General features: G+C 46.1%; 3 protein-coding genes across 3 annotated transcripts in view; 2 read left to right on the top strand and 1 right to left on the bottom strand.

Annotated features, from left to right (window-relative positions):
* Positions 1-1,922: 1,922 nt before the first annotated feature.
* Positions 1,923-4,550, bottom strand: LOC127336997 (germacrene A hydroxylase-like). The gene is made up of 2 exons (XM_051363861.2): positions 3,602-4,550; positions 1,923-2,958 (listed from the first exon to the last, which is right to left on the bottom strand). The coding sequence occupies exons 1-2, from the start codon at positions 4,499-4,501 to the stop codon at positions 2,335-2,337; spliced, it is 1,524 nt and encodes a 507-aa protein (XP_051219821.1). The 5' UTR covers positions 4,502-4,550; the 3' UTR covers positions 1,923-2,334.
* A 4,570-nt stretch (positions 4,551-9,120) lies between these two features.
* Positions 9,121-10,995, top strand: LOC127336998 (desmethyl-deoxy-podophyllotoxin synthase-like). Its single transcript, XM_051363862.2, has 2 exons — positions 9,121-10,186; positions 10,272-10,995. Exons 1-2 carry the CDS (start codon positions 9,287-9,289, stop codon positions 10,893-10,895), a joined length of 1,524 nt encoding a protein of 507 aa, XP_051219822.1. The 5' UTR covers positions 9,121-9,286; the 3' UTR covers positions 10,896-10,995.
* Positions 10,996-17,571: 6,576 nt separating this feature from the next.
* LOC139835349 (alpha-copaene synthase-like) overlaps positions 17,572-17,951 on the top strand; it is a 33,067-nt gene continuing 32,687 nt past the window's right edge. The window contains exon 1 of the mRNA XM_071825207.1: positions 17,572-17,664. Coding sequence (XP_071681308.1) covers positions 17,572-17,664 — 93 coding nt within the window. The remainder of the gene's footprint in view (positions 17,665-17,951) is intronic.

Genomic DNA, 17,951 nt, shown 5'->3' with positions numbered 1-17,951 from the left:
TAGTAAATATGCATGGACACGTCTTTCAAGAACCAAAAGAAGACACAGTTTGGAACAATATCAAATAAAAGAAGAAGACACACAAAGGTGTGACACAATAAAGGTTGTTCAAATTATATAAAAAATCAATTAACACAAGATCGATTCTCAACTTCAACACATTAAAAAAACAAAAACGAATGAGCATGAAGGATAAATAAAACACACACGCTCGAACGCTCATGTCATTTTTAATGTGGTAAAGAAAACATAAAGAAATGAGATAACTACCTCCTAAATAGAGCAAGGTTCTAACACATAAACAAAACCCTCCATATTTTTCATGATAACACAAAGAAAAAAAAATATTTTTTTTGGCTTCCAAACAGAAATTCTTGAAAGTATAGATGTTATGATAAGATAATAAGGAGAGTGTTCAAGCAAATATATGAGAGCTCCTCCAAAATTAGTGCATTATTTATGATTTTGCATTTGAGTACAAAATGCAAACAACTTGGATTATCACTCTAGGTATACCTAATAAAACACGAAGAGATTTCAAGTAAATAAAATGGATCAATAAGATGTAGGGAAGACACATGGCCACATGGGAATCACATCAAAATAATTTCTTGGAAAGAGATAGGACGATTAAAAGTAAAAGACCAATGTAAAATATGATCATTAAATATCTACCTTATAATAGATTACCAACTATCCAAGGATAAGAAGTATTGGAAAATATTTTCTCATGATAGTTTGTAATTATATCAAAGATCATCTTCACAGGAAAAAATATAGTAAGAATTAAGCACCATGCAAAAACAAATTCTTGATAGTCTCAAATAGTTAAACAATCACGCAAAGCAATAATTATAATAAGGGAAAATTTGCTACAGGACACCGTTATTTTATGTCATTTGCTGAAACACACTGCTCAAATGTGTCTTTATCAAGTACCATTACAATTTTGTGGCACATTTGCTAGAACACACCACCTGGCTAAAACGGGAAGTTTTGCACTTTTGGCTAAGTGCAAAACTTTCCGTTTTAGCCAGGTGGTGTGTTCTGACAAATGTGCCACAGAATTGTAATGGTATCTGGTAAAAACACAATCGAGCGGTGTGTTTCAGCAAATGCCCAGAAATAGCAGTGTCCTGTGGCAAATTTTCCCTTATAATAACTTGAAGCAAATTGGTTTTCAACTTAGATGTAGAGGTCCTCATCTTAGAAAAATCTTACCAAGAATATATCTCACGAACTAGATCCACAAAGATATTATAATTTATAAAAGAAACAATATATCGCATATGCACAAGATAATTTATAATATCAATTCTATGTGATATAACCTAAAATATACACATTTTATTGGCTTGTGAATTTATGAGCGTTATAAATATAATTTATTCAACTAGCTAATTCAACTACCTAATTAGATCTACAAAGGTATTTGAAAAACATACAATGCTCATACACTTAAATAATCACTCGTCGTGACTGTAGATTCCTTCAGTTATATTAATCTTTTCCTTATATGCCGCATTAGTGATCTTTAGCATCGAAGGCGAGAATCATATTTTGAAGCACATTCAATAGCTAATGCAGCGACTACGCGGAACACAGATCGCAATATATGGATTTTATATCCGCCTACCTATGTCTCCTACCTGTGTAGATGTGCATGTATATCGATGCATATTTTGAATATTGTTTTGAAAAAAAAACTCCTTTGCCAGTAAAAACCTCAAGCTAGCTAGTAGTCGATTCTATCCAAGCCGATCCAACAAACTGTGGGAAAATATAACATAGATGGCTTATGAAAGCAACCGACTATATATTTGAGAAACCATATATCAATACATCAATTCTATAAAAATAAAAAGCACACTAGCCTATACCTCAAATGAGGTGTTAAATATAATTGTGTCTAGTCTCTCCCACCATTGATCTTTTCGTTGAGCTTGCTAGAGCATGAAATTCCACATAGTATCAGACCGATGAGGTCATGGTTTTAAATCGTAGTCAACACAGCGAGATCCAAATAAAAGGCTCACCCAACTAGACGTGGGGGAAGATGTTGAATATAGTTGCCTAATCTTGAACGGTCTTTTGGTTGAACTGAATACAACATGTAATTTTACGGTATGAATGCATTTTATTTCCTCTTTGCATTCACACAAAGTACAATGGAATGGATACTAATATTTTTGTTGCTAGGAATATTATACTTCTAGTACAAAAACATCGTCTATGACTTTCTGTTCTTGTCGGTGTAACCTCGTGGTTATATCGAGATGGTGGTGTGTAAATATATATGAATATGTCCACGAGCACTGAAGTAACTATATAAGTCTATGTGGCTTTGAAGTGTCCACATGGAATAGCTATTAGTTGTAGGTCGGTTTTTCTTCCCACTGTTATTCCAAATTTCTCAGACATGTCCAATGACTCTAGGCTCGTCCCACCAGGAAGAACCCAATCGAAATGGTAGAGAAGGTTTGCCAAAGCAATTTCCAAGGTTGACGTGCCGAATAGCATCCCTGGGCATTGCCTTCGTCCTGCCCCAAAGGGGGTGAATTCATAGTGTGTCCCAATGTAATCCATTGTGTTGTTCTCAAACCTCTCTGGCACAAATTCTTCAGCGTTCTTCCAACACTTTGGATCCCTAGAAACTGCAAAGACATTAATGAATATTGTGGTGCCTTTAGGCATGTCATAGCCTAAAATTTTACAATCCTCTCTGGCCATGCGGGGAATTAGAGGAGCGGGTTGATGCAACCTAAGAACCTCCTTAATGACCATTCGCATGTAGGTTAGTTCAGTAAGGTCGCTATTAGTAATGACATCTCGATCTTGACCAAGGGTCTCTCTGATCTCTAGTTGTGCCCTAGCCATGGCTTTAGGATGACGGACAAGCTCCGACATAGCCCATTCCAAAATGGTTCCTGTGGTATCTGTAGCACCTGAAAATATATCCTGGAAAGCAAGGATGTGATATGTATAATTAGATTTCTATAATGTGTAGTAGTATTACCGAGTTAAAATTTACTGAAACATAATGTACTATATAGTTTAAAATAAAGTAACATACATGGTATGAGAAATACTAACTATTACTACTGTACAAATGATTAAAAACATATTTCTGAGAAAATAAAAGGCACCTCCTCTTTTTTTGACTTTTGCTTTTTCAGTTCTCTCAGATTATATACTTTTTGATTTTATTTTTTTTCCAAGTCTAGTCACTCGAAAATAACAAACAGAATGGGGCAAAAATAGTTTGCAATTTTTTTGTGCATAAATTTCAAATTATTTAAAATTCAAAATAAATTCTTTAAATATATATACATAATGATAAAAAAATCCAAACTATTTTTCTCACGTTCCAATTGTTATGTTTAATTGATATGATTTTTTTTTCAAACAATGTGTGGCGTGAGAGATACAAAAATGAGAAAATTGTTTGAGAGGGTAATAAAAAAAAATTGCACGGATCTTGATGATATGGGTGCTCACCAAGCACCTGCTCCAAAAGTCCACTCTCTAATTAAAAACATACTTTGCAAAGAAAGAGTGCTAATTAAGAAAACTAGTGCTATGAAGAGAAGGTAGTACTCACAAATAAGACGGCACATATACTCTCAGTGGTTAGGGGGAATGCTAGTGAGTCCTCCTTCTGCAGCCTGAGCAGCACGTCCAGGAGGTCCTCGTCGTCGACGCTGCAGGTGCCTTCTCCGGCAGCTCGCACGGCCTTACGCTCCTCAATGACGTTTTCAATGATGCGCTGCATGCAGCCGTAGCTTCTCTGCATGCGGCGCGCGCCAAAGCTGAGCCAACGCGCTAACCGCGACGACGGGAAGAGGTCGACGAGGCAGAACCCACCCAGCAGAGTGAGCACCACGTCCAGCTCGCGTATGTACTCCTCCTGCTCGGCGAACTTGCCGCCGAACACCGCCCGCGCCACGATGCCGTTGCTGAGCTCCATCATCTTCTCGCTGACGTTAACGGAGGCGCCGGTTGATGCGGCGCCGGCGATGTAATGGAGGAGGCTGCCCACCTCCGCCAGCCTGATACCGTCCATGCGCCTCACCTGCTTGGCGCTGAGGAGCTCCACGATGCACACCTTGCGCATCTGGCGCCAGTGGTCGCCGTAGGGTGCGAAGATGATGCCCCTGCCGCCGCAGCCGGCGATGTCCTGCGTCGGGGTGCCCGGCCGCGTCGCGAACGTGAGGTCGTTCGTCTTCAACACCTGCGCCGCCGCCTCTCCGCTGGAGACGATCACGGCTGGGACCTCCCCGAGCTTGAGGAGCATGAGTGGCCCGTGCCAGCGGCACAGCTCCGTGATCTTGCGGTGCGGGACGACGCTGATGACGTGGTGGAGGCTGCCGATGATCGGGAGAGTCCACGGCCCGGGAGGCTGCGGCTTATGTGGCTTGCTCTTGGTCCCCGAGAGGTTGAGAAACCAAAGGGCCGGTATAGTGATGAGGGCTATGAAACACAGGCTTAGCCACGCCTCCATCGCAGCCTAGCAGCTAGCTTACAGGAAGTGTGAAGTTTGATCAACTTATGACCAGTATGCGCGCGGTGGCCTGCTGCTAGCAGAGGCCGAGTATATATGGAGAACGTGGTTATGTAAACCATGTCTATACTTGTAGTAACTTGTTCCTGTGAAACGAAAACAAAAACGTATCCTGGGCTTCCACCGATTCTTTTCCGGCCGATGCTTTCTGATTTAATTTGATCCAGCCACATATTGTAAGTTAGTGGGGGGCTGCTAATTGGCGAAGCTTCGGACGAGCAGATCGCTGGCTGCTAGCGCCACCACGTCTTGGTGCCACCATGACGCAGACCTTGCATCTGCCGCCACTATGTTACCGAGGCACCGTAGCAGAGGCGATGCTGCGCCCACGCCGGCGAAGGATATCTTCACGAAGTGTTATCGCCTAGTAGTATAATTTAACAGGACAGTATTACATTCCTTTCGATGGATAAGGCCTATGCTTGTTTCATAACGAATTTTGACCAAAAAATGGAGCAATAAAATTTTAATTATATTTTACGTAATTCCTATTGTAGATTCGTATTGAAAAACACTTTCTAATGACGTTAATTTACACCAACAATCTTTATATAGCTGTAGTAATTTTTGGTTAGAATGGTGTAAGTTGAGCTTCCAACTTGCACAGTTCGAACTGTCGACTACGACATTCATTGGCTCTCAAGTACACCTGGCCATCTGTCGGGCCGGGCCAGGCCTCGGGCCGGGCCAAGGAAAGCCCGACGGAAATCAGGCCCAAGCCCGGCCCAACCAAATACCCATGAAGCCCGTCGGGCCGCGGGCCGGGCCGTAATGTTAAATGCGATTTTCGGGCTATCAGGCCCGGCCCGGCCCGACCATCGGGCCAACTTTTACAGGCCCAGGCCTAAGTTTTTCGGGCCGGGCTTCGGGCCGGGCTGCCCATGGTCAGGCATGCTCTCAAGTAGGCCACACTCGCAAGCGCCTAGACATTGCTTAGTGTGTGACAACTCGATCTTCATTCCTACAAGTTGAACTATCGACTGTGGTTAATGTGATCACATTAGTGAAAAAATAGAAAGAGATAAGTTTCGAGACCCATCGAAATTCATGAAATTTCAGGTGTTTCGGAAATTATTTTGGATTTGTCTCCTTCAAATTTCATCAAATGTAAGAAAAAATGAATATATTTTATATTTGAAGCAAACGTATTCCGTGATATTCAGCTAAAATTTGGTCCCACCCAAATTAGCGAAATTTCAGAGATTTAGGGATATTTCGTTGAAATTTTGAGCCCTATTCACAAGTTCCCAACTCCATGCGGTTCCACACAAACTAAGCTCTAAAATGGAAGTATTATTACTTGAAAATTTGATTATTTTACTACTTCAGTTGGTGGAACACTCGGATAGTCATTTCTAACGGAGCCGGTAACTACCGGAGTCCCACAGGCCAATCATATGGTGCCAGCACATCCAGTACAAGTCTACAACACCTACGTATTCCTGGGTATTCGTTCCATCGCATCGCGCACGAAAGCTCGCGCTCCCCCACCACTCTTCCACCATTAACTCCCCTCCGTGCTCTGCTCTGCTTCCATGGCGTCGCCGCCGCAGCTGCAGCAGCAGGCCGACGTGGACCTGGGCAAGCTCAGATCTTCTCCTTCCTCGAGAGCAAGTTCCTCTACGGCGGCGGCGGTGGACCCGGCGGGCCCTGCTCGCGCTGCCTGGGACGCCGGCCAGGGCTACCGGCGCGCGGGTCAGGGTGCTGGCGATTGATGGGTGCGGGCCCGGGCCAGGCGACGCGCTGCTTGCCGCGGAGGCGCTCGCGAGGCTGGAGGCCGCGCTCAGGGCCAAGGCGGGCGACCCGGACGCCCGCGTCGCCGACTTCTTCGACGCCGCGGCCGGGGCGGGTGCGGGCGGCGTGCTGGCCGCGATGATGTTCGTCAAGGGGGATGACGGGCGGCCCCGGTACACGGCGGCTGACGCGCTAGCGTTCGTTACAAATTTGAAATCATGATTCATAGTCCAGTTAAGATGTTTTTCTAAATTTCAATAAAATATTCTTCAAACTTCTATGAGCAAGTCAAATCAAAGAAACAAGATATTTGTCTACGTATGGGTTTACATAATTTTTAAGAACATTTTGTGGAAGTTTAGTCTGTTTTTCACATGTAGTCCATTTATTTTTCTTTTTTCACATAAATATGATTCACACATAATCTAATTATATATTTTGTGTCAAAACAGTTTCAGTCTGTTTCAAAATTTTAATAAAATATTTTGTGAACAAGATAGTTGTCTAAGTATGGGTTCATATACATTTTAAGAAAAATATGTAGGAGTTCAGTTTGTTTTCCACACATACTCCAATTATAAAATATTTTTTATTGTATTTCCACACAAACTTTTTAATAACTTTTCCAGAAATTTGGAAGTTCATAATACTTTTCAAGTATGGCTTCAGTAATATTTGGGAGAAATCACCCTCCCTTTCCTCTCCCCGATACAGATCTGAGAGGCGATTTTGAGAGTCCACCGCCGGTCCACCTCTTTCGCCGGTGAGGCGTGGGTTCCCTCCCCTCCGTCGGCTGCTCCGGCGGCGGGAGGGTGGGGGAAGCCCGTCTCACGGCGTGTATTCATGGTAGGGCTTGGCAGGTGTCCGGCCGGCGGCGCTTCGGAGGCGGAGGTGCTGTTGGTTCGTCTGTTGTCTGCGCAGATCCCCTCCGGCGATGGAGTTCTCTGGGGCTTCACCGACCTGCGTGCGACTTTCCCTGCACCACGGCCAGATCCAGGTATGCGGTGGATCTGGATGCAGTTCAATAAGTGGATGATGCAGAGGTTCTTCGCGGCGGCGTCGGCGTTCCCGGCAGTAGTCTCTTCGGAGGCGGTGCTCGGTGACTTCCCGTCTGCGGTGTGGTGGGCTCCGGTGATCCAATGTTTGGGGAGCTTCAGCAGCGGCGCGCCATCGTCAGCTCCTGCTCGTCGTCGTCGGGATCCAGAGGGCTTCCTTGTAATTTTTCCTTTGGTTCTGAACCTTTCTGTAAGTTCGGAGAATTAATATACCATCCCTTTCGCAAAAAAAAGAGATATGACATACATCTCTTATATTACTGGAAAAGGATCATACTGAACTGAAGCGAATTACGTTTCAGAAATCAATTCGTTTAAGGACAAAATCAAAATACCTTCAAAATTTTGTGAGCTCTTCAAATCAAACAAAAAGATATTTTGTCAAAGTCTGAGTTCACTAACATCTTGGTATCAAATAAATATGACGTACATTCACTGAAATTTGTGTCATACCTAGTATGATCCAATTATGTTTCAGATATCAAAAAGATTCATGTCACAAATTTACTAATATTTGGGACTTCCCAAATAGTTCATATAATTCTCTTATTTATCAAAGTCGTTTCATATAAGTTCAAACCAAAGTATACTCCAGTTCCACCGAGGCTTCAATTTTAAAATATGTTTTAACAAGAATCCATTCATATCATACATTTTTTGTTGGAACTTTTGTTTTAAAAAATCTTGTTTCATATTTTTTTTCAAAATTTTCAGATAATTTTCATGACCTGAAACATGGTCCACTGAAAGTCTGAAACTAGCAAGTTCTGTATATAATTCTGAGAAATTTCATAAATAGTTTACAAATGTCAATCACACTCCAAAGTGGTTTCTTTCACAAGTATTTCATTCCTCTCCACAAATATTTCACAACTTTCTAGAAAATAGATGGATGCAATTCGATTCAAATCCTGTATAAAACAAAAAAAAGAGGAAAGAATCGCTCGATTCTTTTTTACACACATTCAACGATTTCCTGTATTATTAAAAACAATCACCCCATTCATTACATCTACTTTTAACAAATGACTCGCACATTCCACTGAAGCTTCACGAAATCAAAACCATATCAAGAAACACATGAACCAAATTCGGTTCAAATTCCAAAGCAAAGAAAATATTACGCAGATGTATCATATGACTTTCTTGGTCAAAGATAGAATCATGCCGCCGTTGGAGCACCGGGTTGTTGGCCGCAGTGAACGAGCGCAAGATCTGGAACCACTTTGTGCCTTGGCGTGAACTTGCGACTGCGCCTGCGAATCCCGTCGCAGAGCCCGCACGGAAGACGTAGAAAGAGGCTGAGCTCGTCGTGGTGCCTGACTATGCGGCAAATAAGCTGACCTCGTTGACGTCCTGCCCGCGGTTGGTGCGGCCGGTGCGCCTCCGGAGCTCCGCGTCGAGGAAGTCGTATGCACGACGTCGGCCCTGCTCGCCGCCTGCCAAAGGCTCGCCAGCCGCCTCGCTGCGTTGCTGTGTATTTTCTAGATCTCGATCCAGTGGAGGACTAGAACAGAAAGGCAGGAGAGATAGCGACGAGAGGATAAAGAAGCCAGCAAGCCGGAGAAGAAGCGGGGCCACCAGCAGAAACGTATAGATACGTATTGTATCCATCGCTCAGCTTCTTTCCGGGCAACACCAAACGAAAAGTCAGGAATACCGCTTCGCCCAGCACGCATCGCGAGCAATGAACCCACGGGCAGATGGTGACCGGTAGTTACCGGCTCCGCTAGAAAATCCGCTCCACGTGGAACACTAGTATTGCTGAAAGACCAGGAGCACTTGTCTTTGTCCCTTTCTCCCTCCGAGGATGGCGGCTAAGGCTTAGATTCGTCATTGGTCTACCTAGGCTGCTACGCATTGCTATGTCAGCTGCATCATCAAATAGGCCAAAGGGAGCGAAACGGGTTCACTCAGTTGCCAAGCTCTGCCTGCCATGGAGGGGTGGTTAATCTTGTGTTGCATAGCCATCTCCACTGTAGTACTAGCCCTTTGGTTTCTCAACATCTCCGGTGGCAGCAAAAGCAACGCCAAGATCAAGAGGCAGCTGCCACCCGGGCCATGGACACTCCCGATCATCGGCAGCCTCCACCATGTCGCCAGCATCCTTCCGCATCGCAGGATGATGGAGCTGTCCCGCCGGCACGGGCCGCTCATGCACCTCATGCTAGGCGAAGTGCCCACGGTGATCGTCTCCAGCGCCGAGGCCGCGTCCCTGGTGATGAAGACCAACGACCTGGCCTTTTCGGGCCGCCCGCACAGCGCGACGCTCGACATCTTCGGGTGCGGCGGCAGGGGCATCGTATTCGCCCCCTACGGCGACCCCTGGCGCCAGATGCGCAAGGTCTGCGTCATGGAGCTCCTCAGCGCCAAGCAGGTGCGCCGCATGGACGGCATCAGGCCCGAGCAGGTCGGGATCCTCCTCCGCTCCATCGCCGCCGCATCGTCCGCCGTCAACGTCAGCGACATGGTCATGGCGCTCAGCAACGACGTGGTGTCGCGGGCGGTGTTCGGCGGCAAGTTCCCCCAGCAGGAGGAGTACCTCCGAAACCTGGACGAGGCGTTTGTACTGCTCGGCGGCTTCTGCCTCGTCGACCTCTTCCCGTCGTCGCGGCTGGTGCGGTGGCTCAGCAGCGGCGAGCGCGGCATGAAGAGGAGCTACGGACACGTCCAGCGCATCAACACCGATGTCATCGAGCGCCGGAAAGCTGCGCGAGCTGCCGGTGTGTGCAGCCGCGCCGATGACGAGGACCTGCTGGATGTGCTGCTCAGGCTACAGGAGGAAGACGCGTTTACATTTCCCCTCACCACCGAAAGTATTGGCGCCGTCTTATTTGTGAGTCTTTGACTCTGTTGAAACCATTCTTTCCTTTTTCATAAGATATAACTAATTCTAATAGTAACACAACTCTGGTTTTCAGGACATATTTGCAGGTGCGACCCAAACCACGGGAGTTGCTTTGGAGTGGGCTATGTCGGAGCTCGTCCGTCATCCTAAAGCCATGGCTAAGGCACAACTTGAGATTAGAAATGTGCTAGGTAAAGATCGAGGTGTCATTACAAATAATGACCTTCATGGACTCCCTTACATGCGGATGGTTACTAAGGAGGTTCTTAGATTGCATCCACCCGGTCCTTTGATCCCCCGCAGAGCTAGGGAGGACCGTAAGGTTATGGGTTTTGACATGCTCGAAGGCACCAACGTGTACATTAATGCCTTTGCAGTTTCCAGGGATCCAAAATGCTGGAAATGTCCTGAAGAGTTTATGCCTGAAAGGTTTGAAAATAATAGCATGGATTACAACGGGACATACTTTGAATTCACTCCCTTTGGAGCTGGGAGAAGGCAGTGCCCTGGAATATTTTTCGGCGAGTCAACCATGGAGATTGCCTTGGCGAACCTTCTTTACCACTTCGACTGGGTGCTACCTGGTGGGGAGAGCCCAGAGTTGCTAGACATGACTGAGAAATACGGGATAATTGTAGGAAGAAAATATGACCTACATTTGATAGCTCTTCCACGTGGAGGCTTTAATGCCACATAGATACGTATAGATGTGGAAATGCACGCGGATACATATATCTTCAATTATACACAAGTATTATTACTATGTAACTACTGTTGCACTATATCACAATAAAAGAACGGCTAATATATTATGGTGGATAATGCAAACTACTGATTGCACCAAAAAAAGGAAGTTTGCTCTATGCCGAATGTTTCTAGGCCAGCCCAAAATGCGAGTTCTCAGGTTTTCAATTAATTTGAGAGCGCAATGTGCACCTGATCCTATGTTTTTTTAGAAGAGTTTGCCAGATACCATCTTAACTTTGGCAAGAAGCTTAACAATTCATTTACCTGGAGGAGACCTGTTTTGACTAGGCCCTAGTTTTGAACTCAATATCACAAATACCAAGTTCTCCTAGATCTTTAGGACATCAAACTACATTTTATTTAGCCAGTCGATATTTTTTCACCATCACCTTATGAAAAAATCTTGATCAAAAAATAATCCAATCATTACAAAACTTGTTTAGGTAGCTGAAAGAAAGAAATCATATACAATATCATATTACTTAGTGAGTTGAAATAATGAGAACTAATCTTCTACCACAGGATAGTAGTTTTCCTTCATAACTACTCAATTTTTTCTGCAACCTCCCATCGGCATGTTTCCATTCAACATCTGTGAGTCTCTGATAATGTATCGGGATGCCTAAATAGCAGATGGGTAATTGGCCTTGCTCACAACCAAAAAGTTTGACATACATGGGGCATCTCGTCTTCAACCTAACCAAAGGAAAACAATTCACTTGTTATGGAAAAAAAACTTTGAGTCCTGATGCCCGAAAGCTGATAATATTAATTTTGATACATCTGTTTCTAGAAAAAGATGCAACATTTATTTTGGAACATAGGGAGTATCATGTTTTTCTGGAATTAAGCAGAAAAGTGCTTTCGAAATTTATAAGCTAGCTTTATGTTTTGTATTTTTTTTTCTAGTTCGACATAGCGTTTTATTGATTGAACATAGATAGTTGAATACAAACGTGATATAGATGCAAGTGAGCCACTATAAGGGTACACTCTACCCTCTTCAGTTTAACAAAATGTACTAATTTTATAATGATAGTATCATTATTTTGTAAAAGATATATAGTTCTTTTGTTCGCACTAAAGAGGGTACCAAGGGCGGACCTAGAAAATAGTCTGACTAGGGCATATCGTTTGAGTGGAGGCATTTTTTCTATAAATTTGCAGATTTTAAGTGAGCTTCCTTCAAATATGTACAAATACGAGATTATAAAATTTTGAGTACGTGGGGGCACAACGCTGACATTATGTATCGCAGACTGGGCGATAGCATGAGCATCTGCATTACAAGCTCCGTTATCGTGAACAAACGAAATTAATAGACCTAAACGAAGTAGATGTCATGGATCACTCCACCAATAATAATGCCTGACCAGTAAAGCAAAGAGGAATTGATTTGGGAGTACTACTCTTTTGCTATCTTTATGTCTACTCCTAGCGCACAAACGTTCTAGGATACGTCAGAAAACTAAACTTAGAGATATGCTTTATGCATGTGAGTAAATAATTCCTGGGGTGGGTGCAGTCGGCCGCTGATCACAAATAATTATCTTTTTTGAGTAAGTATTGTACTTGATGTACCTGCTGCCAAACTGAGACGTGCCAATCTATCGGCCGGATGAAGTATATATTAAACCATACAGATAACATACGTCTCAATTCCGCCGGCTGCTAACGATGAGGAACATGCACGCGCGCATGTATATATGCGTTTATGAGAGCCTGTCGCATATCTACCGATAGAAAAGGTGCCACTAGCTGGCTGCCGGAGCGAGCAGCCGCGGCAACAGCCTGTGGACGATTGACACGAGGGAGGAGAGACCGTCTCATCTTGACGTCAGGTACACGTCGGCCATGCAAATAACGCACCATAACTGTTTGCAGGAATATCCCTTAGATAGTGTAACACTGTTATGGTCTATGTCTAGCCTTGTTTTCCAAAATGTAAGATGATTTGGTGGGCTGCTTTAGCATACCAAAACGTTATATTATAGAACAGAGATAAGGTCACTCCGTCTGAAACGTTTTTATTTTATTGTTTGAGAGCAACCACGTATTTATTAATCGAAAATCAAGATACATGAAGCAAACACACTTGAAAACTAAAACACAAACCGAGATAAAACAATTATCCTGAAGTTGCAGCTGAAATCCTAAAAGATCGACAAATACAAAACGATCCCTAGGGTTTCCTGTAACTACCGCAGCCAGCGGCGGGCACCCAACTCCAGCACCGCTAAGACGGGCACCGGAAGAGACGTCGAGGCTCCACCATTGCAATATCCAAAAAAAAAAACACCATCACCAACAAGGTTTTGTTAGTCGATGAAGAGGCTTGCTGCAAGGAGCGAGTCACAAGTCGATGTGGCATGTCGACCGAGAGACGTCCATGTGCTGTCTTGGACCAAGATCCGCCACTTCCCATTGACGAAGTTGGAGAAGAATGGCATATCCACCACCTCCGAACTAACATATTCGCTCCAGAAGAACTACCTTGCCCCTACCGCCAACGTCGTTGCAGATAAAAACAAACGTCAGCGACACACAAGAAACTAATCTTGTTAGATCTGAAAAAGGGCGAGAAGACCAAGCCCCTGATTTCAAGGATCGATCAACACACATTGCCATCAACTCTAAGGCGCCGCCCAACTGTCGCTAGTGTGAGAGTAGAGTTGAAGCAGATTTATTCTCCTAGACGCTGCTCCCAAAACCCCAACGGCGCACCACAGCAGATAAAACCTAACCCTAACTATTAGGCCAGAACGCCGGAACGAGTCCCCCCCCACTACCTCCCGCCGCTGCCATAGTGGCAAGCGGAGAGAGAGAGGACCAAGGACAACGTCCTGGTCGATGGAGGTGGAGATCGGGAGGAGTTAGGCCACCGCCGCCTCTCAAGGGAGGACATAGAGGCAAAACACGTTTCCGCCAAACGTTTTATATAGTGAAAGGAGGAAGTAGTAGTTTCATGTATTATATGGTCTATCCTTCTAATATTTTTTGTGATTTCTTTTGTCGCTGTGCATCCCACAACTGTTGCAAGGCTCCCTCCCATCATCTGACGACCACATGCCATGAGATTCATTGTGTGCGCATGTGTTCTGAGAGCAGGGTTTTTTTCTCCGCCGAGAATTTCGAAATCTCGCCAAAAATCTATTATTCCGGTTATCATCAGGAAAACTTTATACCGAATGAAATAGATAGGTATTTACATAATTTCCTCAAATTTATAAATTATGGATAAATTTACAAATTCGTTTAACAAATTCCGAGTGGTATTATAACCGCTATTTTCGACAATATATCCGAATCAGTATGGTGCAGCGTCACTGTCTCGGTATGTGACGCAGTGGTATAGGATGTGGATGTGTGCTACAGGCTGCTTAGAGCATCTCCACTCGTCTCCCCGACGAGGCCCCCGAGCGATGTTTTTTCCATCCGGACGGCGTAATTCGGCCCAGTCGCGCCCCCGGTTCCTCGTTTTCGTCCGGATTTGGCCCTTAATCCATCCGGCGAGCCCACGCCATCCCCGGTCCCCCGGGAATCTATCGGGGACTCCGGATGAGTGAAAAGCGGGGAATGGCCCGATCTGTCGGCGACTCGACACACGAACCCCACCGCCACCTCGCTGAAAATCTTCCCCACCCCTCGTATCTCTCTCGCCGCCGGCACCACCCCGCCGGCTTGTTGCCCAGATTCCGCCGTCCCTCCTTCTCCACCTGCCTATATTCCGCCGTCTTTCGACGAAGGCGTACCTGGCTGCTCCTCCGCCGGCCTGTTTTGCGGCTTTGGCATACTCCTCGTCGCTCGCGGCTCGGGTTGCCTCGACCACGCCCGTCAGGTGTTCGTTCATTTGCCTCGCCGGCCATGGACTCAGACGAAGAGGAGGAGCAGATGTTCGTCGAGCTTATGCGAGAAGAGATGGCAGCCGCCGCCCAAGACGAGGAGCACATGATGATCCTCGGTTGCTTGTCAAGCATTTACGCCGGACTGGCAACTGGTCGACGTGGTGGGTCGGCACCAGGTCGCCGGAAGTGCAAGCCGAGACAACGAATGGAGGGCTACTGCATGTTGTACGCCGACTACTTCGCCGACAATCCATTGCACGGTGAGAGTGTTTTCCGGCGTCGTTATCAGGATGAGCAGAAAGCTATTTCTGCAAATTGTGTATGCCATCCGATACTTTGACCCCTACTTCAGATGCAAGGCGGATTGCACTGGTTTGGTTGGATTTTCGTCACTGCAGAAGTGCACAGTGGCTATGAGGATGCTGGCGTATGGAGCTCCCGGTGATGGTGCAGATGACTATCTTCGGATGGCGGAGTCCACCGCCCTTGATTGTTTCTACCGGTTCTGCAGGGCCGTCATAGCAGTGTTCGGGGACTTTTACTTGAGATCACCCACTGTCGAAGACACTCAGAGGATCCTTGCAACAAATGAAGCTAGAGGTTTTCCAGGGATGCTTGGAAGCATTGACTGCATGCATTGGAAATGAAAGAACTATCCGTTTGCGTGGCAGGGAATGTACAAGGGTCACAAAAACGGCTGCACTGTGATACTTGAAGCAGTGGCTACCCATGATCTCTGGATTTGGCACTCTTTCTTTGGTATGCCTGGATCCAACAATGACATCAACGTCCTAAACTGCTCCCCGATCTTTTCCAAGCTTGTTGAGGGTCATGCTCCCCCGGTGAACTATGAGATCAATGGTCGGCAGTACAACAAAGGATACTACCTTGCAGACGGTATCTATCCAAAGTGGGCAACATTTGTGAAGACTATCTCGAAACCTAGCACCCCCAAACTTTGCGAGTTTGTGAAGAAACAAGAAGCTTGCCGAAAAGACGTCGAGCGTGCATTTGGTGTCCTCCAGCAGAGATTTGCTGTCGTCCGGTTCCCCGCTATGACTTGGTCCAAAGATCAGATGTGGGAGGTGATGAACTGCTGTGTGTGCCTATACAATATGATTATTGAAAATGAGCGAAAACATCCGGTTCCTCTGGCTGAGCAACAAGCACCATATGAGAGAGAGGGACCTCTTGCACAGCCTAATCACCAGGTGCCTCCATCATGGGCCGCCTTCATTGCTATGCGCCAGGAGATCCGAGACTCTACAATGCATCAACAGCTGCAAGATGATCTGGTAGAGCACATATGGACGCTCCGAGGCAACGCCAACTCCGACGCCAACTAGTGTGTCTTTATTTATTTGTTTCAAAACTTGTGAAATTGTGTGCTTCATTTGTTTCAGCACTTGTTAAACATTGTACTCCCTCCGATCCGAAATAAGTGTCGGATCCATTACTACAATGTCATTTTACAAAATAATCCTTATAGTAATTGAAAACTCTGACTAAAACTGTCTCAAGAACCGGATCGGCCGCTTGCACGCTGGATCTCCGGCCTGTCCAGGTCGTCGTCGGAGGAGATGCAGGACGTCCAAGGGGGCGCCGACCTGCTGCGCCACGCGAGGGCGCCGCCGGGTCCGGGGAATCCATGCCGGCGAGCGGTTGAACTGAGAGGTGAGGAGGCCCGCGACCTGCTGCTCCATGCGATGGCACCGCCGGGTCCGGGAATCCCTGCCGGTGAGCGGCTGAACAGGGAGGCGAGAGGGGATGAGGGCGCCGCCGGCGAGGGGACGGCCGCTCCGAGCTGTTGAGTAGGGGCCTCGAGCTCGAACCCTGCACGCGTGAGGAGGGCGGCTTCGCGTCGTGCCTCGCACTGGATGGGTCGAGGAAGAGGAACTTTGGCCGGTGATGTGGGATCTCCAGCCGGCGCCGGCGAGGTTGCCTCCCTCGTGGCCTGCAGAAAGAGGTGCGGGTGCGGGGGATGTGCGGGTGCGGTCATGCGGGAGATTGGTGTGGTGGCTAGTTGACTGAGCGGGGAAAGAAATTAGAGGACTGATTTGCAAAATGACCACTTCGGACACTTTTTCCGGACTGGAGGGAGTACTGATTTTCGCCCAATTTGTTTCAGCAATTTTCTGAATCCTGTTCGCCGAACTTGTTAAATTTTATGTCGAATTTGATTGAAATATGTCAAATGCCCCAAGTTGGGGGTGTCCTGCCGGGGGGACGGCTGAAACTTCGGCGCTCCCCAGGCCTAATTTTCCTCCAATCCGGACGAAACTTTCGCCGGATTTGGGCGTGGGGAGCACCAACGAGTGGAGATGCTCTTAGTATGTGGTCTTCGATCTCTCTCCTTTTTCTTTGTTTAATTCCATGGCGGAGCGCGATTGCTTGGTTCAGATCGCGGACCTGCACCATATGTGAAGCAGGTGAAATCTAATGAAAAGCTGCAGCGGCTGCTATGCAATCTAACCGTTGTTGGCTTTGACGACGGTTCCACTGGGCTGCTTAGCCGCAAGGCCCATCAGCTGCAAGTTGGGAAGAGAACATTTTCAACATCGATGTAGTACACTTGAGACACTCCCGGTAAGCTGGAAGTTGCGAAGAGAGAACCTTTTGCCCGGCTGCTACTATGCACTAGATTCAGGTCGCAATGACGACGTTATCTCTCGATCGAACATGTATATAATGGGCCTCACTCTCCTTCGTCCCCAAATACACTCGACTAGCTAGCTAACTCCTCGACACAAGAGGGCAACGTACCATATCTCGTACCTTGACATGGCGACAGGCGTCGCTACCACTCCTGCGTTCACCTATGAACCCTCGCCGTGGATTGATTTCTTTGCTGCATACGAGCCGCTGCCCCTGCAGGTATATATGCATGCACATTATTTGGAGGCCATTTGGTATTCTATATGTAAACTGTACCAAGGATTTTGTTTGTAAATATAATACATCTATAGACGTCAATGTTGCTCTTTCTGTGTGCTTCTTTGTATAGTAAGTGGCACCTTTCGAGGATTCATTTTCACTAAGTCAAGAGATATATATGTAAACAAACAATACGATTTAGTTAAATTTATAGACCAACTTTTACGATGCAACCACCACAGGCGAAATGGCAAACCACTTGGGAAACACGTAAATACTAGGTGGGC

Source organism: Lolium perenne, chromosome 2 (assembly GCF_019359855.2).
Source record: "Lolium perenne isolate Kyuss_39 chromosome 2, Kyuss_2.0, whole genome shotgun sequence".
Taxonomy (NCBI): domain Eukaryota; kingdom Viridiplantae; phylum Streptophyta; class Magnoliopsida; order Poales; family Poaceae; genus Lolium; species Lolium perenne.
This window is presented reverse-complemented; position numbering and strand designations above follow the sequence as displayed.